This window comes from Eremothecium cymbalariae, chromosome 1, assembly GCF_000235365.1.
Source record: "Eremothecium cymbalariae DBVPG#7215 chromosome 1, complete sequence".
Taxonomy (NCBI): Eukaryota; Fungi; Ascomycota; class Saccharomycetes; order Saccharomycetales; family Saccharomycetaceae; genus Eremothecium; species Eremothecium cymbalariae.
The window spans coordinates 3849-24610 of NC_016449.1; the positions used below are offsets into that span (position 1 = coordinate 3849).

The 20762-nt window shown below is 37.5% G+C and overlaps 12 protein-coding genes and 1 pseudogene across 12 annotated transcripts; 5 read left to right on the forward strand and 8 right to left on the reverse strand.

Annotated features, from left to right (window-relative positions):
* Window positions 1-243: 243 nt before the first annotated feature.
* On the forward strand, window positions 244-1005 carry Ecym_1001 (uncharacterized protein; the record flags this gene model as incomplete). Its single annotated transcript, XM_003644030.1, has 1 exon — window positions 244-1005. The coding sequence occupies one exon, from the start codon at window positions 244-246 to the stop codon at window positions 1003-1005; it is 762 nt and encodes a 253-aa protein (XP_003644078.1).
* A 480-nt stretch (window positions 1006-1485) lies between these two features.
* On the reverse strand, window positions 1486-2234 carry HMLALPHA2 (homeodomain mating type protein alpha2; the record flags this gene model as incomplete). Its single annotated transcript, XM_003644031.1, has 2 exons — window positions 1486-1953; window positions 2010-2234. 2 exons carry the CDS (start codon window positions 2232-2234, stop codon window positions 1486-1488), a joined length of 693 nt encoding a protein of 230 aa, XP_003644079.1.
* Window positions 2235-2465: 231 nt separating this feature from the next.
* Window positions 2466-3257, forward strand: HMLALPHA1 (transcriptional co-activator mating type protein alpha; the record flags this gene model as incomplete). Its single annotated transcript, XM_003644032.1, has 1 exon — window positions 2466-3257. One exon carries the CDS (start codon window positions 2466-2468, stop codon window positions 3255-3257), a length of 792 nt encoding a protein of 263 aa, XP_003644080.1.
* A 367-nt stretch (window positions 3258-3624) lies between these two features.
* Window positions 3625-3951, forward strand: Ecym_1004 (uncharacterized protein; the record flags this gene model as incomplete). Its single annotated transcript, XM_003644033.1, has 1 exon — window positions 3625-3951. One exon carries the CDS (start codon window positions 3625-3627, stop codon window positions 3949-3951), a length of 327 nt encoding a protein of 108 aa, XP_003644081.1.
* Window positions 3952-3972: 21 nt separating this feature from the next.
* Window positions 3973-4353, reverse strand: Ecym_1005 (annotated as a pseudogene).
* A 1433-nt stretch (window positions 4354-5786) lies between these two features.
* On the reverse strand, window positions 5787-6881 carry CHA1 (L-serine/L-threonine ammonia-lyase CHA1; the record flags this gene model as incomplete). Its single annotated transcript, XM_003644034.1, has 1 exon — window positions 5787-6881. One exon carries the CDS (start codon window positions 6879-6881, stop codon window positions 5787-5789), a length of 1095 nt encoding a protein of 364 aa, XP_003644082.1.
* Window positions 6882-7892: 1011 nt separating this feature from the next.
* Window positions 7893-9281, forward strand: VAC17 (Vac17p; the record flags this gene model as incomplete). The annotated part of the gene is made up of 1 exon (XM_003644035.1): window positions 7893-9281. The coding sequence occupies one exon, from the start codon at window positions 7893-7895 to the stop codon at window positions 9279-9281; it is 1389 nt and encodes a 462-aa protein (XP_003644083.1).
* A 210-nt stretch (window positions 9282-9491) lies between these two features.
* MRC1 (chromatin-modulating protein MRC1) lies at window positions 9492-12848 on the reverse strand (the record flags this gene model as incomplete). The annotated part of the gene is made up of 1 exon (XM_003644036.1): window positions 9492-12848. One exon carries the CDS (start codon window positions 12846-12848, stop codon window positions 9492-9494), a length of 3357 nt encoding a protein of 1118 aa, XP_003644084.1.
* Window positions 12849-13114: 266 nt separating this feature from the next.
* On the reverse strand, window positions 13115-14125 carry KRR1 (ribosome biosynthesis protein KRR1; the record flags this gene model as incomplete). The annotated part of the gene is made up of 1 exon (XM_003644037.1): window positions 13115-14125. The coding sequence occupies one exon, from the start codon at window positions 14123-14125 to the stop codon at window positions 13115-13117; it is 1011 nt and encodes a 336-aa protein (XP_003644085.1).
* A 1152-nt stretch (window positions 14126-15277) lies between these two features.
* Window positions 15278-15526, reverse strand: MIC10 (Mic10p; the record flags this gene model as incomplete). Its single annotated transcript, XM_003644038.1, has 1 exon — window positions 15278-15526. The coding sequence occupies one exon, from the start codon at window positions 15524-15526 to the stop codon at window positions 15278-15280; it is 249 nt and encodes an 82-aa protein (XP_003644086.1).
* Window positions 15527-16075: 549 nt separating this feature from the next.
* On the forward strand, window positions 16076-18226 carry PRD1 (metalloendopeptidase; the record flags this gene model as incomplete). The annotated part of the gene is made up of 1 exon (XM_003644039.1): window positions 16076-18226. One exon carries the CDS (start codon window positions 16076-16078, stop codon window positions 18224-18226), a length of 2151 nt encoding a protein of 716 aa, XP_003644087.1.
* A 151-nt stretch (window positions 18227-18377) lies between these two features.
* Window positions 18378-18911, reverse strand: Ecym_1012 (uncharacterized protein; the record flags this gene model as incomplete). The annotated part of the gene is made up of 1 exon (XM_003644040.1): window positions 18378-18911. One exon carries the CDS (start codon window positions 18909-18911, stop codon window positions 18378-18380), a length of 534 nt encoding a protein of 177 aa, XP_003644088.1.
* A 145-nt stretch (window positions 18912-19056) lies between these two features.
* On the reverse strand, window positions 19057-20292 carry Ecym_1013 (uncharacterized protein; the record flags this gene model as incomplete). Its single annotated transcript, XM_003644041.1, has 1 exon — window positions 19057-20292. One exon carries the CDS (start codon window positions 20290-20292, stop codon window positions 19057-19059), a length of 1236 nt encoding a protein of 411 aa, XP_003644089.1.
* Between the last annotated feature and the right edge of the window lie 470 nt (window positions 20293-20762).

Sequence of the window (20762 nt, forward strand, 5' to 3'; positions counted from 1 at the left end):
AAACACCTGCATGGAAGCTCCGAGATTTACCGCGCATAGCGCTCTGATCAGGAAAAAATATGTTGACACAGCATGTGAGATTCATAGTTACGTCGTACTGACTGATTACAGATAAAATAGGTCGATCCATCATATATAATATAATATGTATTAGTTTCACTATCCTAGAAAAGATTCCAAGAAAATACTAATTTTAAAATATTATCTAGCAACTCAGGACAGCAAAGAATAAGAACATATATAATGAGTGTACTGAGTGTAAAACAATTAATATTAGTGAAAGGCCTCCAAATCTTTTCAATATTTTTCCGGGACAAGCTAATTGCCAAAAAAATAGTTGATAAAAATAAAGATTTTTTAAATGAATTAATTCAGACAAAAAAGAATTTTGAGATGATGTTAGATGATTTTGTTGCGGAAGGGTTGAATATTGGTATTAATAAATTAATGGACGAGATTTTGTTTGTATTCAACTCCAATCAATTGCCGGAGGACTTTAATCCAGACCCTTCTACAGTTAAGAACCGCGAAATTAAACCTTCAAAATGTGCCACAATGATTGTCGAATTGCTTTCCAACCATTTTTTCCTTTTGACTGGCGCAACAGACAAAGGGACGATAGATGTTTTTCAGCAGGAGGTGGGCGAGAGGTTTTTTAACGAGGTTGTTAAGAATATCAAAAAAAATATAATATCTACCGATGGGGCAATATTTTTGATTTGTGATTTAAACTATTATTATGATTTTATCGCGAACAAGTTGAAACAGAAACAGATTATTCCTTTGTTTGCCGGTTTGAAAACTGTAGGTCAAATATTTTTGGTATCTAATAAAGATTCTAAAGAACTAGGAAAAATGATATGTGATGTTGGGAAGTTTCAAGGAATATTTACACAGGAAGAGATATATGAATTCGTTCAAAGAAGAGCTGATTGGTCACGTGTAAGAAAGGATGTTGAAAGGGTAATGTATGGATTAGCAGTTAGTGATTGTATAATTATGTAGTACCATGGATGGCATCATTTAGGTCTAAATATTCGTCAAACCTGTGGAACTCAGAAAGGAGTCTTTGGTGGTTGCCATCACGTTCACAATTGAGGATTGCGTCGAGGGTTGCCACCTTGTCGGGGCGGGCCAAATAAGCCTTGGAATCGGGGAATTTGGATAAAATATCTTTACCAACAATCTTCCTGCCTCTGATATGGTTGAGGGATTGGAATTCGGCGGTGGGGCCGGAGTAACGAACTTTACAGGGAACTAAAAACATCTTCAATCCTTGAAAAACGACCACATAACATTTTCACTTTTTTTTTCTGCTGAATTACTACAAGACTCAGAATCTTCACTCGAAGATTCTGAGTCTAATATGTGGTCGTTCGCTTCTTATATATATATATTTTTTCTACATTGAACTGGAGAAAACTTAATGAAATGAGAATTAAATTCGCGTTTAGGTATAGAGAAATATACATATTATAATCCTTATTAGTTAGCTAATAAATCTGATAATTCTGGAGAAATAGTAGAATGTTTGTCTTTTCTTCTTTTATTTGCTACCCAATTTTTTACCTGACTTCTGGAGAAACCTGTTTCTCTCATTAATATTCTAATATCAGTGTCATTGAGATATGGGTTTTCAATATTATTCTTATACCAACTTTCCAGTAATTGGACATGTTTCTTTGGTAGCCTATGGCCTTTATAAGAAGAGCTACCTCCTTTCCTACCATTTTCCATCATATCTTGTGTTACCACGTTGAAAATTATTCCACACTTTTCTTTAGATATTGCCTCTGGTATTTCCTTAGGATCCACTAATCCTTTCTGAAGATTTATTATGTCTTCTTTCTTATTCACAAGCCTGACAATAATTGCTGTAAGCTGTGAAATATTTTGGATAACTACACGATCAGGTTTTGAGAAAACCTGATCTGAGCTTAAAATTTTAAGTCCCTGAATTAATATTAGTATAAGAACTAATTATTGAATATTCTGAAGTTTATACATACCTGAAGTACTTTGTTCAGAATAAAATTTACTTCACCATTTTCAATATTTGTACAACAGATGCTAGAGTGGAGTTTCATTAGTTCATTTCTCATTTTTAATAATATATCGGCCTCATAGGTATCTTTCTTTAGGGAAAAAGTTGATGAAGATGTGAGAGTTTGCCGTATATTATGGCTATCGCCTGGAGAAGGATTAAGTAATGAAATTATGGGTATTCTATTCATTAGTCTTAGTGCTGTTGCTTGTATTGAATCAGGGATCTAAAAAAAATCTCATCCCGATCTGGTGCTAGTATTTATATCATTTAAGCTTCGGACGTTCCTGTCACAACTTGAAACAAATTTTAAAAACAAATTAAAAAGGGGATACAATTTTTACAAAATTATAAAAGTAGAATAGTATTTCTTATCTATATTCCTTTCTTTAAACATCAAGTTTAAACAGAAAATCGAATAATGTCAGAAATAAATTATAAGACCCCTATGTTCAGGGTAAAAATCAAGAAACCAAAGACCAGAAAGGGGTCCCGAAGAAGGAAGGGGTCAAGTGTATTAAAGATTTTAGAAATCAAGAATCAAGATAACTATAACAAGAAAAAAGGCTATTATAAATGCGAAGGTGTTAATTTGTATATGACATCTGGTCCACCAAAGAAAATACCCGAACCGCCGAAAGAACTTCTCAGGTACATAAAACAACAAAATTTTGAATTTGAAGATATTAAACAAAGTAATAATAACAAGAGTATAGCATACAGTGAAGAAACTGATATTCCTAAGAAACGAAAAAAGATTAATGAATTCATGGCTTTTAGAAGTTATTATTCAAGATTTTTTAGAGGCATAGTACCGCAGTTAGAATTGTCAAGAATTTTGGCACAACTATGGCATGAGAAACCAAAGATGAAAAGAACTTGGGAAATGTTTGCTGAGCATTATAATATGGAACAACCAGATCAAAGTTTTCCAGAGTGGCTTGAAAAAACATATACTTCCAGTTATACCCCGAAAGGAAAAGTAAAAATTGATGATGATCAAGATGAAAAATCAAAGCATCCATATGTTGAGGACTTATACCTAAATACTGGAAATAATGGAGGAAATACTGACCTAGTCCATAAACTGAATACTGCCTTCAATCCAAATATTCAAAAGTCTACAGATGAAGATGTGGGAGTACCACTTAATAATCTACTTTTTACAGAGTTAGATTTGTTTCATCTATTAGACGAAGTGCCATCCTTTTAATATAATAGGAACTATGTAAATTTATACATCTTGTAATCTAGAACAAAATTCGGTCTGCTAGGTGAAGTATGTGTGACGAGTCTCATTGTAATCCCAGCCTCTGCCTTACTAACAGGAGATAAACAGCGAAGAAGAACAGTGTTACCCAAGGAAACAAAGGAGTTCCTGGAAAGTGTGTTTGAAAGGAAGCGTTGTCCCAACGCCAAAGAAAGACGGGCAATTGCAGAGAAATGCGGGTTAACACCTATACAGATAAGAATATGGTTCACAAATAAGCGAATGCGTTCCAAGACGCGAGGTGCGCGCTTTTAAAAGGACAGCTGAAAATTTTCTCTGCTTACCTTCTACCTCACACCCCACCGCCACCATGTCTATCGAAAACCTCAAGTCGTTCGACCCCTTTGCTGACACCGGCGACGACGAAGCCTCCTCCTCCAACTACATCCACATCCGTATCCAGCAGAGAAACGGCAGAAAAACCTTGACCACCGTCCAGGGCATCCCCGAGGAGTACGACCTCAAGCGCATCTTGAAGGTATTGCGGAAGGACTTTGGCTGCAACGGCAACATGGTCAAGGACGACGAGATGGGCGAGATCATCCAGTTGCAGGGCGACCAGAGAGCCAAGGTCTGCGAGTTCCTGATCACCCAGCTGGCCATCCCAAAGAAGAACATCAAGATTCACGGTTTCTAGGCGCTATATACTTTGTCTAACTTAATACATATCTTCTTCCTCTTCTACGTCTCTCTGTGCTTCCGCATAGTATCTTACACAATACGGATACAACTCTTCACTGAACAGCCTGGCTAACTCATCCCCATTAGCAAATTCCTCCTCAGGATGTTCTCCTGTCCACTGGAACCATTGGAAGAACGATCCCTCGTAACCTTTGGGTATCTCAATATCAACTGGAGAGCTGCTCATCTCCTCATCCTCTCCCACCTTAAACTCCTTCCTTACCGTTTGTGCCCGTAACTTCCCCTTAACCTCCCCAAACTCAATCGTAATTGCAAATTCCCATCTCTCTGTCCATCTCCATTCCACATCTATAACAGAGGGGCAATTTAGAAAATTCTTACTCCAAGATTTAATGAGTTACGTAGCGTTATTCATATATTTCATTATTATTATTATTAATAATATAATTTAAATATTATTTAACGATTAATAGGTATAAATATAAAGGAATTTATTATTTATTTCTCCTTGAACCAAAATCAGGAACATTAAGTACCTTGGTTCGTTTTATTAATAATTATAAATAATATTAGCTATAATTTGTTGCTACCGAGTGTTACAACAGTCAGTCACGTACAGTTATATTTTAAAACAATATTAACTATGATAAAATATGATATAATGAGTGACTAATTAATTATTAATAATGTACCAGCACCTTATGGACCAGTTTTTTTACTCAGACCTTGCACATATAATTATTTTACCAGAATGATTTGATATGTTTCGATTTGTTGATAACACCCTTCCACCACGATAACTGTTTTCGTTCTGTTCCGTTGTTTTGGGTGTGTGGGTGTGTTGACATGTCTGTTTCTAATATCTGACCGTTGTTCCGAAATGGAATGTAACTTTTATGAATAGTGAGATACTCGGATATTATCAATATGCTCTTGAGGCACTTTGATAGTATATTGCAGAAATATAATGGCTTGGATACCCTAAATGATATAAATACCCTGTACTTATTTCAATTTCTGCGTAAAACTTACTATTCCAATAATAACAATATTCTGCTTACATATTAATTAACCAACCGTTGTCTATTTTGGTTGAGCTTCAAAAATACGTCCGTTGTGGAATCAAAACTCGATGAATTATTGACCACTTTTTATTCATTGAAGTGATGAGTTATATAATTAAAAGAAAGTCTTAAAGTGAGCATAAGTTTGGGCAACAGCTGCCCCAATCATGTTTTGCTTGTTTTGTGGGTCAACTAAACATGTTAATAAATAAAATACATAATTCATGACGAAAAAACTTCAAGCCTGAACATCTTATATACTCCGATTTAAAAAAAGGTAGAATCTTCAATAAAGTGTTGAGGGGAAGTTCTTTATGAATTGCACACTCATATCAGTTCCTTTATCTTTGGGATTCTGACCCTGACACTGGTAATTAGAATTTCTAAAATTTAGAAGTAACTTTCCAATAACGGATAAAAAAATTGGGCATTTAGCGTAACATTTCTAAATTACAAACTACCCGGTTAACGACCCATTTTGTAAGTAGTTTGGTGCTTTCCCAAAGAGCTGGGTACGCTAATATCGAAAGGTCCTGGGTGGAATACATCAAATAGTGTAGTTGATTAGATGTTGCACAACCAAATGTAAAATGTTCTACTATTCAGGGTCTTTCTTATCAGTTTTAAGATCCTACACTAATTGAAAGACAAAAAATACCCCATAAATGAGAAAGTGGAATTTTAAACATGATCTTGAGTTATCGTATCAATAAGCGGAAAGCAGTCTCAGTCAAACATAAGAAATTAAAAAATAAATTGGGATCTCTTAGGCAGTCAAAACCTGCTCCGTTATTAGCCCTGGAATCTCAACAGGTGAATCATCCAGTGTAACTGGATTGTACTTTAGCTTTAGTTCTCTTAAATCAGCCAATGTAGTCGCGGACCCACCGCACGCAATTAAGATAACAATATCTTCTGAACTTAGAGGACCTAATTCTTTATGAAGAATTGCCGGATGATAACCCAGATGCAATGTTGCACCGCATGCAGGTTCAGTAACTATGTTGCTTTCATCAGTAAACCTTAAGCAAGTATCTAGCACTTCACCCTCACCAAGGACTAATGATTTAGTTTTGTATTTCTGTGCATACCTTAGAGTTTCTTTCGTTATTGTTGGGACACTTAGAGATGTAGCAACACTCAAAGCCTTCTTAAAAGTAATTAGTTTCCCTGCAATTAAAGATTTGTGTAAAACTTCGCAGCCTTCAGTTTCAACCCCAATTATGGGGATTGTGTTTGCTAGTGAATGCCTTTCGAGGCCCTCGATAATTCCATTGTATAGACCACCACCGCCAACGCTGCAAACAATCCCCTTTACTCTACTATATGGAATGTTCTCGTTTCTCAATGACTCCAAAATTTCTTCGACGATATACGAGTGGCCATGCCAAATAAGAGGATGATTGAAAGGATGTACATATATAGGGACATTTTTCTTATCCCTAGTATTTTTGTTCGCAGCCTCTTGCATCAAATCTTTTAGGTAAGAATCTGCTTCGGCAAAATAATCACCTCTGCAAATAATAGTAGCCCCTGTGGCCATTATTTTCTCTATAATCCTTTGTCTTGTCGATGTAGGCACCACTACAGTACATGGAATACCCATTCTTTGAGAAGCTGTGGCTGCTGCTAACCCTGCATTGCCACCAGAACTAGAAAATACATGCGGCTGCTTGGCAGGATCTCTTCGGATTTCAGATACTTTGTTGTAAATAAGGTTTCCAATCCCTCTGCTTTTAAAACTACCACTTGGTTGAAAGAACTCATACTTGACCAAAAACTGAGGGACCTTGGAAATTTGAATGTTTGGTTTACCAAATGCCCGCCGCAACAATGGCGTCTTCACGTATAATGATGACATTCTAAAGGTCCGTCTAAATTTATGTGTCTAATCTTCTTTTCTAACCGAAATAATTAAAAGATAAGTCAGAAAGATAGTGACCATAATAACACTCTGCTGCTTCTTGCTCCCCTTCCCCCCTGGGTATTTATATGCTGATTGGGAGCCACACAGAACCTTCTCTGTCCTATTGATAGTAATCATCGAATCTCAAACAAAAGGCCTATTAAATTATCCATGGACATATATGTCCTCTCCATGACTTTTCTCGGTGGAACAATACCTCCGCACGGTGAGAAACCCCCACGCGCCCGTCCCCTTTCTCTTCCCCCCATCAATCATTAGATAATGCTAAACGCTTTCCTAAAAAGCTGCAATGCCTACAGTATAACACGGCTAGAGCTTACCTTTCTTGCTAGCCCAACAGGTGATATAGAAGAAACTCCGTAAATTATAGAAAATGGAAAGCAAAATTCTAGTAATCTTCATTCCTGTAAAATGAAAAAAATGAAAATTAGCAAAATTAAATGCAACGTTCTTAAAACACACACTTAACGTCATGCCTCCATAGTCAAGCATCATTGCAGCTAGCTAACCATGACAAGCTAGACACATAACTCTCTGGTTCTAACTAGCTATGAGTCTGGCATGTCAAGTTTGATTGCGGGGTGACCTAAGTCGTTTTTGATGGCTGGTTCTTACAGCGTATTTAATATTGGTGCACAGAATTTTTTTTTCATATGTTCGATGAAACCCCGGCTTGCTATGTCATTTTTTCATCTTGATTCAGACTATATGGCAGGAAGGTAAGCAACCGATAGAATCAGTAATCATTACTTAAACGACAACATTTTTTGTATGCAGTCAGTCGTTCAAGAAGTGGCAAGTCCACTGGTATAGGATCTGACAAACAAACAGAGATTTTGTGTCCCTTTAAGTATTAAAGACACAAGGTAGTTCATTTCAAAAACTAGGATCTGAGACGTGCGGCAGCCGTAACAAGTTTTGTTAAGGCGAGAGACATATCAGATGATGCTTGTTTCAGAGTATGAGATTCATAGGTTACTTACTAGATGTCAAGAATCGTTGGTAGATCTTAACTTGCATATCCAGATGAGTTGGAGTTTGTTTGAACTAGCTCAGGACTGTGGAGGTTCTGAATGTAACGGTCATAATTGTGATATTTGTCGGTATACATGTCGTTCTGCGGTTCAACAGTCATGTGGTGATCAGCGGACGGAGCAAATGAGGAGGTATCAGTCTTCTATGGCGCATTTGATGTCTTTGAGTATTCGGGCTCAGTTTTTAATTGATAAGTTTCATAAGGGTGGATCTGGTTATCAAATAGATTTGGATACAGTGAAGAAACTTGGTAGTGAATTCGAAGATATTTCTCATAATTTGTGCTTTCTGGAGCCGAATAAAGTGTTTGATAAGAATCATACAAGGTTTCGAAGTTCGGAATATCCTGCACCTTTTCAGTTGCGACCATTAAAGTTATTGCAGAGAATTCGCAACCCTTCAGAAAATGAATCTAAAGATAATTTGCGGATTTATGAGGGTTCCGCGCCTCAGAGAGACAACCCCTCCTTTGATCTCAATAGTAGTTTGTCGTCCCTTCATGGTTTGGTTGTTGGGGCCGATTTTTCAGTTATCAGGCAAGGTTTGATGAACTGGAATTCATTTGAGATGCATATACCTAATGTGGATGCACTTATGCCACAAAATTTGAACTTTCAGGAAAAGAGCGAGTTTTCAACCCCATTTTTTGATTCTTTGGAGTGTAATTCCGATGATGAAACCGTAATGTCCATTTCTAGGTTGGATTTGGATACATGTTCATTTGTCAGTGCAAGCTCACAAAGCAAAAGGTTTAGCATAAGTGATTATGATCGTATAGCATGCCGCCACGGATCTACCATAGAAGTTCTTGGAACACCACCTTTTTTCAATTTGAATCATAATATCCAGGAGTTGGCTCGGACGGCTATTGTTGGTTCTAGCTATGTGTGTTCCTTCTCCACAAGGTATAAAATGAATCATTTCAAAAAGGCAGTGACTTCTAGAGATCTCTTAACAAAATTTGTGGAACCTGTTACCACAACTAAGCCACTTCCTGCCGCTAAAGAGAATCATCTACACTGGTGGCCAATAATAAACCTAAGTGGAATATTGACAAAATGTAAAATTCGTAATCATGGAAATCCAGTAACTTCTGAGTCATGTCCTCATGAAGAAACCTCTGAAACTGCAAATCAAATACTAAAACACACAGGTAAATCGACTTTAGAAAACCAAGCGCATATTAGATCTGAGGTTTCACAATGTTCGCTTTTTCTTGAACCCAATGGTTCCAAGTTTGTGCATCAATTTGGCGGAGAGCAGGTTGTTTGTTCGGAAATATCCTATAGCTCTCTATAAGAAGCTTTGAGCTCAGAGTTTGCTATTCAGCTCCTCCAAGTGTGATCCCAGTTATTATTTCACCCCAAAAAGCTGTATTATAGTTATAAGAAAAAGGTTTGTCATGCTAAGTTGGTAAGGCATGATGGATCCTATGTATGTAATCACTATTAATGTCAAAAAATATTTATGTAGTATATATAGTATATGTCTTGCTGAATAAATTTTGAGCTAGGCCTCAAAAGTATCAGTATTTTCCAAAAATGCTTGATGTTTTAATCTATTCTTTATTGAACGATGTGCGCTGTCCCTTGGGGATTTTGAAGAGCGTTTAGGAATGATTAATTTCCTTTTCTTTCCTAAGAATGTGATAGCTGCTCTCGAGCTACCCAAAGTTTTATACTTATTGGATATTTTGACGCTCTTGAAGCCATCCTTAAATTTATCGTTAACATCATTTCTCGAACCAAAAGTCTGCATTACAGAAGGAGCTTTAAATCCAAATTCAGCACCATCTTCATCTTCGTTAACAATAGGCTTGCCAGAATATGTGTTTAATACCTTAATTGTACTAGTTTCCTTCAGAGTATAGAGGTCTTCGACTTCGCTACTGTAAATGTCATTATCATTGTTAGGTTTCTCAACATTTATTTCTGATCGCATGTTGGTCATATTTTCATCACTAGTTAAAAAAGACAATGTCTGTTTAACAAAATGCTCGGATATTACTATCTTTTGTTTTGTATTCTGCTTCAATTCTAAAACATTTGTAGACTGGGCTGGTGGAGAATCAGGAGTACCCAAGGCTCTTTCAACAGGGATAGTAAATTCATCGACCATAGATTCAAAGAAAGGAAGCGATTTGGGGTTAGACTTCACGGAAGTATTATGTTCACTGTCTAGCATTTTCTGCTTCTGTTCATTCCATCTTTTAGCTCGGTAGCTTTGCAGGATGCCATCTTCATCTTCACTTAATTCAAGATCCAATTCACCTCTACCTCTCTTCCGAAAACCACCAGTCTTAATATCATGCAAGATTTTATTAACCATGTTTTTATCATGTTGAAGATCTTCTGATGCTAGAATTTTACGAATTTCAACAGGATCAAATTCATTTTTGTTATAGTCATCGATCATCTTATCTAAATCCGAATCATATTCGTCAGAGGCTTCATAGTCAACACCACCAACACCATGCCACTCATCTTCAGATTCATCTGCTTCCAATTCAACCATTTTATTCACACCTAATTTGCGCATCTCCTTTTGTTTTTGTCGTTTGATTTTCTCCTGCAACCTTAACTTGAGCATAAGTTCTTTGACAATTTTACGTTTTTCCTCCTCGCCTTCTTCTTTAGGTTCTTCCTCTTCACCAGTCTCAATTTCTCCTGATTTTTTTAGCCTCCAATTACCATCCTTAATAGTCTCCAGAATAGATGACTCAGCTGCCAAATCTGACTTGACATCGAGTTCAGTTGTAGCTGATTTTGAAGGAGATAGCCCTTCAAATTTCTTAATCCTATAAGTCAGGTACTCATCGTTGTTTGGTAATCCGGCATTCCCAAGGTTTAGATTATCTCCATAAGCACCAAGATCGATCGTATTCTTAGGTGCTTTGCTTGTATGAAATCTATTTTCTGCTAACCGAAACTTGTGGTGATAATGGCGATTAACGATTATTTTATCTTCTTCTTCTTCTTCTTCTTCTTCTTCTTCTTCTTCTTCTTCTTCTTCTGTTACCTCATTCGCTATTTCTTGTTTTTTATTGTTAGCAGTCCATTCTATATTCTTATTGCAAGAATTCTGGATATCAGATACATCAATGTCCGAATATTCGTCATCATCTGCTAGTAAATTTGTCTCATCAACTTCAATATCATCACTCTCCTCACTTGTATCGCTTTCGGGGATTTCGGAATTCGCATCTCCATCACTACTTCCTGTACTACAGTTATTAATATCTTCGTACCTAAGCCGAAGTTCATTTTCCTTCTTCTTCTCCCGTAATCTTATTCTTCTGTTTCGTTTAATCTTTTGTTCCAATAAATCTTCAACTTTTTCCCTCTCCTGTTCCAACTGCTCTAACGAAATGCCCCTCTTTTCAGTAATTTCTCTCCTATGATCTAATATCTGTTTTTTATTAGCTTTTTTTAATGATATGAATAGTTGTTTAAGAGTAGGTGAATTTATACTTTGTTCAGCGTTTTTTGAGAGGTTCATGTTTTTTGAAATTTTTGCTTTAATATTTAAAAGAGCAGCTTTCACCATTGTTGATGTTGCAAATTGGTTGCTAGCATGTTCTTCATCTGAACTGCTATCAAGAATTATATCCTGTCCTACAGTATTCTTCATTGACTGTAAAGGAAGTAATGGTGGCTTGGCCTCTTCAGCATACGCATCCCTTGTAATAGTACCAAAATTATCTGTGAGGTTATCATAAACAGCGTTTGTATTAGAGGAAACATCAGAAGAAATATCATTCGATACTGTTTCTTTTACTCGAGTAGCCGTCGATGAATAATCGACTTCTTGTCCCGAGAGTTCGAAGTCATCTAAAAATGCCTCCTTAGTAAAAATGTGGTTCTGAAGAGCAACATAGGACGGCAAAATGTGCTCAGTAACTTTGTTATTTTCATCCTCAGCTTCTCCTAAATCGCGTTGAAATTTATGTATCGCAAGTTCTTCCTTCTTTTTATTTGATTGTGATATTACTTGGTTGGGCACAGTAGCCCGGAGTTTTTCCGATAACTTACTTTCCAGGGTATCAGCTAATGTAGATAAAGTTTGTGAATCCGGCCCTTGTGCATTATGCAGACTGCGGCAGTCGTCATCATCAGTAATTTCTGGTATCAATTGAGTCTCAGAATATTTTCCTTCATCAAATTGTATGTTTTTTATAATTTGAGTTTGTGTGTAACCTCTATCTTCGTTGGTATTAAAATTTGGTGCAGATATTCGGGTTGCTTTAACTTTCTGCAAATTAGAGTTCGAAGATATAGATGATGAGGTGAACAGTGCCGACTTCACATCAGTAATAACTTTTTGAGTTTCCTGAAGTTGAGCAGTATGAATCCCAGAACTTGACCTTGCATGCTGAGTATGGTTGGATGTTAATGAATTGCAGGATATTGTATCAGTCTTGGAATCTCGCAAGGAGTGATTATTACTTTCTGAAGCAAAAATGCCACCATTGTCTAGTTTCACTGGAAGAGGAATTGCATCAATTGTTCGATTGTGGTCCATAGTTCCTTTTGATTTGATATGTTCAAAATTAACATTGTAGGAATTAACCATACCCTTGAAGCTATTATCAATGTTGGGATCAAAATCTTCTTCAAGAGCTTCACCATCATACAAATTTCCTACCGTCTCGCTAAGTTTTGATGATAACGTATCAAGACGATCAGGAGAACTTATAGTCCCCTCTAACCTATTTCTAACTTTATCAACAATAGCGTTGGCGAACACATTTTCGGCGTTTGAAGGTTTAATAATAATATACCCTGCTTCTTGACTTAATTTTTCATGTTCTATTTTATAGGTAGTTTTCCTTCTTGCTTTCCCTGGTAGCAGGTTCAGCAGATCCATCGTAGAATAGCTAACTTGCCAACTTGTTAGTTGGTCTAAAGTAGTTATTGAATAGACGGATCGTCCTCCAAATATCCAAGACAACGCGTTTTAATATTAAAAAATCATTTAGCACGCGTTACACCGCAGCCCGGTGATGACGTTGACATTATAGTCTCCGACGTAAAAGGACTGAGATGATGGCCATCTTCAAAAGCATTTATCGAACACATAATTATAAAGAATGGTTATTATACAGTTTGAGCACCTCCTAAAATATATAATATCTAATGCTTAGATTTTTTTCTTTTTTGAGGGCCTTCAGAGGGTTGATCCTCACCATACCTCTTTTGGCTATTCAAGGCATTCTTGTATTCCTTTTCATCTGGGGCAATGTAATCTTCGGCACGCTCTTTGGCCTTTTCTAGTTGTTTTTCAGTTTGCCTATTCCTATGCTCTTCTAGTTTCTTCATTTTCTTTTCATTCTTACTCAAGAAGTACTCACCAGTCTCAATCTCCAAATCAACCTTTCTAGGTAGTTGAGCAGGAGGAAATGGTGTATATACCTTCTTTTCCTTGATCTTCTTGGGCTTCTTACGAGCAATGTTTCTCTTCTTGAACATAGGTAGAAACCTTGACCAATCTTGATCTGCAAGTTCTGGCTTTTTTGCCAGTTCTCGTTTAATCATCAATTCTTTGATATGGTAAATAGGATGAACATTTTTCATGCAGTCTTCGACGACACGGCGTACTTCCTTCAAGCCTTTGTATGGACCCATGGCGCTCACGGTATTGCCTTGAACCAAAATGTAACATTTAGTTAACAATTCAAGGGCTTTCAAGGTATTTCCATTTGGTCCAACCAAACGTTGTCTTCTCTTAACAAACCTATCTTTATTGGATGAGAAGTTTCCAATCTTAATAACATCACAAGCTACATCATCTTCCAGGATTTTCACAGCTTGTGGGAAAGGTACAGAGCGGGCTAACAACTTTATCAAATCACGGGCCTTCAAAATGATAGCAGGGTCGTACGTTTTTCTGGTGGTTTTTACAGTCATAGACCCCTCCACCAAGTTTAATTCACAGGCTAAGTGATGTTTGTCAAGTGCTCTAGTGACATCATTCCAAGTCGATTTCAAATATGCTTCTCTGTATTTTGGGAACAAAGTCATAAAACTGGACTCCTCTGCAAATGGCAGGCCGGAAGCGTTATCTTCCGGTTTAAACTCTTCAATTTTCCATTTGTCAATATCAGGTGTATCCCAAGGTTTGTCCTTATTGTGAGTAGAGACCATTACCAGTGCAATCACTTCCTAAAGCTTCAAAGTGAGGCCGCTACAAGTAATCGATGAGATGATGTACTTTAAATTTAATGCTTTTTTGAAAATTTTTGAAAATACACCCAGACATATATAATGCATATCCCGAACTGTGTATGCAGTGTAATGAAAGGGCTACCGCATTAATGTAACATTAGACAGCTAAAGTGTTGGCTATATTTCACCATATGAATATGTATATGGACATGTATATTCAGGTGTTGTAGCAACCCATAAATGTTGTTCTGCATAAATGTTTTTCTCCCATGAGATACATCTGATATAATTTTTTATCACATGATAATTTACCCTTCATGCTTTATTTGCAATAATTCGGATTCTACGGGTGAATATCAAACTCACCAGTTCCCAATCAGTTTTATTTATGCATTTAAGAACCACTGAAGGTATTTAGTGCTTCTATATAGTAAACATGGAGCGCGGTAAATCGATTCAACTTTCTACAATGTATGTTTGATGCATTGCTTTTTCATGCAAAAGACGATGACAAGACTCAAGTTTGAACAAGACGCTCGATGAAAATTGGATAACTTTACCATCTCCATTGACTTAGTTACACCATCGCTGTTGGTTTGCATAGTCCAAATATGCCCAAGGCTTCCAAGAAGAGTCGTAAGGCCCTGAAAGTACAAGCAAATCATGGAAGAATAAGCAAGGCAGAAAGAAGGAAAACCAAGCTTCAGATAGAGAAGTTAGACAAACAGGATTTGGTTGTTTCCCAATCTAAGGCTGTGGCGAAAAAGGCAAATAGCCCAAGTCTTTTAGAAGCCCGACTACTTGCTGCAGATCAAAAAAAGGATGCTGAAGTCAATGAAGTATTGAAGCGCCGGAAACAAGACGAAGATGATAGAATGACAGAACAACTCGAGATGATGTCGGGCTTTTCTATCTAGTGGGAAAAAGGTAATACGCATCCCGCAAATCTTAAAAATGCACCATACAACTCACCTCATTGTAATTATTTAATGAATCCTAGTAGTGTTTTTTGATATATAAGAAAGGATAGATTAGATACAAACACATACATATTCATAAGTGCACCATGTGTGGAATTTTTATCGTTAAAAAAATGCAAGGTATAATGGCAACGGCTGACAATAAGTCATCTCAAGCCTTCATAGTCCTCAAACCAGCATGAGAACGGAAAATTGCATCACCCTCTGCATAACCCCTACCCAAACCGAACCCAATACCCAACCACACTGGAAATGCACGCCTTTTGAAAAATAATACCGAAGCGAGAACACCCACACTGAACCCTAACCCAGCTTTAACCACCAAATTAGATAGCACGACATCCCACTTGTCGTTCAAAATCGATCTAGAAGGTGCAGCAACTTCCAGTTTTTCACCCATGATAAATCCGTACGTCTATATGTTGGGCTTAAACTCTAAAATGCTAGCGATTACAGAGCAGAAGTTCTTTCCTTGTTGAGTTTTATGATCGTGAAGCAATTCCGACATTTTCCAGGGGACGACGGTATTTTAAACCCGGGTAACACAAAATCCCAGTAATGTGATTGGCTACTGCGTTTATTCAGGCAGAGCAAAGTATAGTACGTACGTAGTATGAGATATTCCAGGAATCCACCTAAGCAAGGTGCATGGGAAAAGCGCTTATCTGTAAAGATATGGCCTATCAATATGGATAGCAGGATATAGATGTCACAATTGTTTGCTAACATAATGTGGCTGGTATCGGAAGAAGCTAACAATATTATATTAATAACTTCACCTATGCCGCATGACTAAGTGGAGCGCAATTACAAAAAATGATGTTTGCTGCGGGCATAAGAATGCGTTAGATGGTGTTCGGGTATCTAATCATATATATAAGCTCTGTATTTGTGGGAGTTGTGGGCGTAACACTGAATAAGTGTACGGTGTCTCCGATCCCTCCTTCAAATGCTTCAATTCTTGAAAAGATTTAACATTTTGAAGAATTCGGCTACTGTTAGCTTTCTTCTCCTTCCTGCGCTTGCAATCGCGGGAAATCGATCAGTGCATAACCAGGAAAGGAACATGTCGTCCCTACTCTCGCCAAAGCTGGCTCCTTCATGGGACTTTGCTGCTGATGAGATTGTATCTTTGGCTCAGAAGGCAATTGATGAAGGTACCAAATTTTATGACTCCGTGGCAAGTTTGGAGACTCCAGACTTAGAAAACTTTGTGGTGGCGGTTATCGACCATGAAGATGAAACTGACGGTTACATGTCTCAGTTAACGTTTTTGCAACACGTATCTGCTGATAAGGAGGTTAGAGATGCTAGCATTGAAGCTACAAAATTGATTCAGGAGTGGGGCATTGAAACTTCTTCGAGATATGACTTATATTCACAGTTTAGCAAGGTCTGGGAACAATATAAGGATGATGAAAATTTGAAGAAGAATGATCCGGAGCTATATTGGTACATGGAAAATGTAAACAAGGATTATATTCATGCTGGTATGGGTTTGCCTGAGGAAAGCAGAAATAAGATTAAAGAAATCAAAAAAAAGTTAGCGAATAACTCTTTGGCATTCAGTAATAATTTAGGTGAGCAGAATGATTACATCGCTTTTACTAAGGATGAATTGGTTGGTGTATCTGAGACTACTTTGGGGCAATTTGAAAAAGTCATTGAGGATGGTGTTGAAAAGTATAAGATGACCTTCAAATATCCAGATATCCATCCTGTTTTAAATACTGCCAAAAATCCAGAAACTAGAAAACGGGCATATATTGGCGATCAAAATAAGGTCCCTCAAAATGAACAGATTTTGATTGAAACATTGAAGCTGAGAAATGAGCTTGCTGAGATCCATGGTCACCCTACGTATGCTAGTTATCAGCTAGAGATGAAAATGGCTAAGAAACAGGAAACTGTTTTTAATTTTTTGTACGATTTGAAGGATAAGTTACTACCAGGAGGTAAAAAGGATCTTGAAAACTTGAAATCCTTGAAAGAACAGGAATATAAAGAGCTAGGGCTTCCTTACAATGGTAGCTTTAATAGCTGGGATTACCGGTATTACGATGACAAGTATTTGAAGGAAAACTTTGATGTTGATGAAGAAGAACTTGCTAAGTATTTCCCTTTGCAGCACACTATTGACGGGATGCTAAACATCTATCAGAAGCTTTTCAACTTGAAGTTTGTTGAGGAAACGAGGGAATGCGGGAAGAACGTGTGGCATGAAGATGTGAAACAATTCGCTGTTTGGGATCTTGACAAATGCAACCCCGAGTTTGTTGGCTGGATTTACTTTGATCTTCACCCAAGGGAGGGCAAATATGGACATGCTGCTAACTTTGGTTTGTACTCTCCATATGTAACGGAAGAAGGAACTCGCCATTATCCTGTTACGGTTTTGGTTTGTAACTTCTCCAAACCATCCAGCACGAGGCCAGCGTTATTGAAGCATGGCGAGGTCGTGACCTTTTTCCATGAATTGGGCCATGGTATTCATGCTCTAGTGGGAAAATCTCGAATTGGACACCTAAACGGTCCAAGTTCTATCCCTTGGGACTTCGTTGAGGCTCCTTCTCAAATGTTGGAGTTTTGGCCTTGGAACAAAGATCAAATTTTGAAATTATCCAAACATTATGAGACAGGTGAGCAGATTCCAGATGAACTCGTGGATTCCTTAATTAAAACTAAGCACGTGAATGCTGGTTTGTCCAACCTCAGACAACTTCATTTCTCACTTTTTGATATGACTGTTCATACTGACAAGGAATTGGATAAGTTAGATATTAAAAGCTTGTGGAATAATTTAAGGGAAGAGGTTACTCTCATATCCAATGGTGATGTTCTGACTAAAGGCTACGATTCTTTTTCTCATATTATGAGCGGTTACTCTGCAGGATATTACGGTTATATGTGGTCAGAAGTGTTTGCTGCTGATATGTATCATACCATGTTTGCTCCAAATCCTTTAGACACGAGTGTTGGTACACGGTACAGGGATATTATACTAGCAAAAGGTGGTTTACGTGACATAGAGGATAGCTTAGAAGAATTCCTAGGAAGAGAACCTAACAATAAGGCGTTCCTGAAGGAACTAGGTTTGTAAATTGGGACTTGTTTCTGAAATCATCCCCTTATACATCTGCTTGTTGGATTAAATATATAAAACAGTCTTTTTAACTATATATATAGTGTTACGTACACCAATATTTTTATCGATTGTACCTAACCATTACCTTAATAATAGCTTAAGGTAACTAGTGTGCAAAGTTCAACGCTGGCAGAATCCAAAAAAGTAACCGGGATAGCTTCCTAGTACTATCCGAAACCTTAAATTTAAATAAGTCAATTAGAACAACTATTAAGTAGACCAATGTATCTAGCAGGTCTACTGAAAGGCGTAATATACTCCTTTTGACACGACTTTTGGTTTCATTATATTTCTTTTTGATCGAAGCTGGCGGCAATACGTTTTTTAAGGCGTACCATAGCCTAACTAACCGAAGTAACTTCAAAAAAGTCTTTCTGGCCACTAATAGTAAGAAAAGTAGCCTGCTCCCAGAATTTATTTTCCCTACCGCAAGTGCCTTATAGATAACGTTATCCTTCTTGATGATCCCTATGCTTTGAAACAAATAAATCAAATCATAGAAGGTCACTGCGCTACGCAGATTCTCAGTCAACTGGTCTTCAAAGGTAGTTGGTGAACCGTTGGTATCACTATCCTCTTTGCTTAATTCTTCAGCATACCGAAAAATACCACTAAGGGGCTGATTCAACTCTTCATCCATTCGCAATGTAATACGAGTACGTTCGCCAGAGAAGACCACCTCCCAATAATTATTAGTCAATTAGTATTTCACTTAACCTTTGGGTTACATATTTTTATGGAATGACAATTTGACAATTAGTCTCTAAATTCGTTTATAGTGAGTTCTACTTAGTACAGAATTTTAATGCCTCGAAGTCATCATCTGCTACCCAAAAACTACCTTCAGATTCAGTCGTCGTAGTAGGAAGTGGATGATTGAATCTTGCAAACTTCAGACCTCCACATTCCTGTTTGTTATTAAGTCCATTACCAGCAGTATAGCTCTTAGTACATAACCAGATGTAATGACCTCTTTTTTCTGGGGTTTTATATATACGTCTGAGATCCATTGGATACCCGCATTTATCACAGTGCACAGGTTCATAAGTATTCACCTTATAATCTCTAAATGTAAGACTTACACGGGTTGTTTGAGAAATAGGATTTATGGCACTTTTTGAGATTTGGTGGTTCTTTGGTAGAGGGGGAACGCAATGTTTGAATTCCTCCTGACAACCGGCATGCATTATCAGAACTGAATTGTGTTCAGGCATTACAGTATATATCTGTGAATTAGATGGATACACTCTACGAAAACGCACACCCCTCGAGAAACCCAATGAGAGCGTCGCTATTACTGAGTGAGGTCCAATATAAGTCATCCTGTCCGAGTGCCACTGAAGATCACTGTCTTTTGCATATATATTAGATATCACGACTGGGCTTTTCCAATCACCCGGTTTCGTTTGAAATGGAAGAGTCAAACGTTTTTGAAGCTGCTCATTGACAAGCTTCTCAATAATACTACGAGTAATAACCATATCATCGTTGAACCTATTAACAGTTTGTACACGCATCCCGTTATAATAATAATCGTCCTCTTCAGCACTTAAGTTACTGTAAATCGCACTACGGCAATTGGAAACACATTTATTACCAAAGAGATAAAATTCATTTGGCTTTGAATTCTGCTCATTCATGGTAAATTTCAAAAGTCTATTTGCAAGCTCTTCAGGAAGCACATCTGTATGATATGTGCAATACTTTAGCTCCAATTCAATATCCTTCTTCCCATAAAGAATAATTGGTTTACCAGAGGGTCTTGATTGTCTATTATACAATGACTGCAACGGCAAGAAACTTGATAATGACTGCTGACCTTTGACCTTCGCAACTTTCCTAGGCGGAGACCGCTGTTCTTCCAACTGCGTACCTTCTTCAGACAGATCTAGAAGTAAAGTGGCATCTCTGACGCTCCCATTACAGCTTACCAGGAGATCTAACAATACCTCAGCATTTGCTGACGGGAACAGATTTTGAAGATAAGCAAGCTTTTCATCTGTTGTGTCGTCCACGTTCATATCGTAGATAATTGCGCAGCTTTAGAATGGCGCTAGGCAATACTGGCTATAACTCAATACACCGGCAGCCTATCTACCGTCTCAAAAATAACCCTTGATATATTGACTGACACTGTCGGTGAATCCCTGCTCCTTTTCCGATTTCAAAACACACGCAAAAGGAATTCAACTCTAAAAAGTACTTCAAAAAAGGAAACCGAAGAAGTCCTCTTCTACCTAATTAACGCTGGCAAACAGGCTACATAAAATGCAAACTAAAGACAATGTAACTCTAACAGACCATGAGGAATCATAAAGTTCGGTGGTTTTAAGTGGTAGTGGGATGCAGCTGAAGTTAGTTAGAGTGGTTATTTCAATGAGACCATTTTCATCGGCGGTGGTTTGCTGGCTGGCTATTCATTCATTCCTAAGCATTCCGTCTCCCTCTCGTGGCATCGCTGGAAACCGAATTACGAATTATGAGAAAAGAA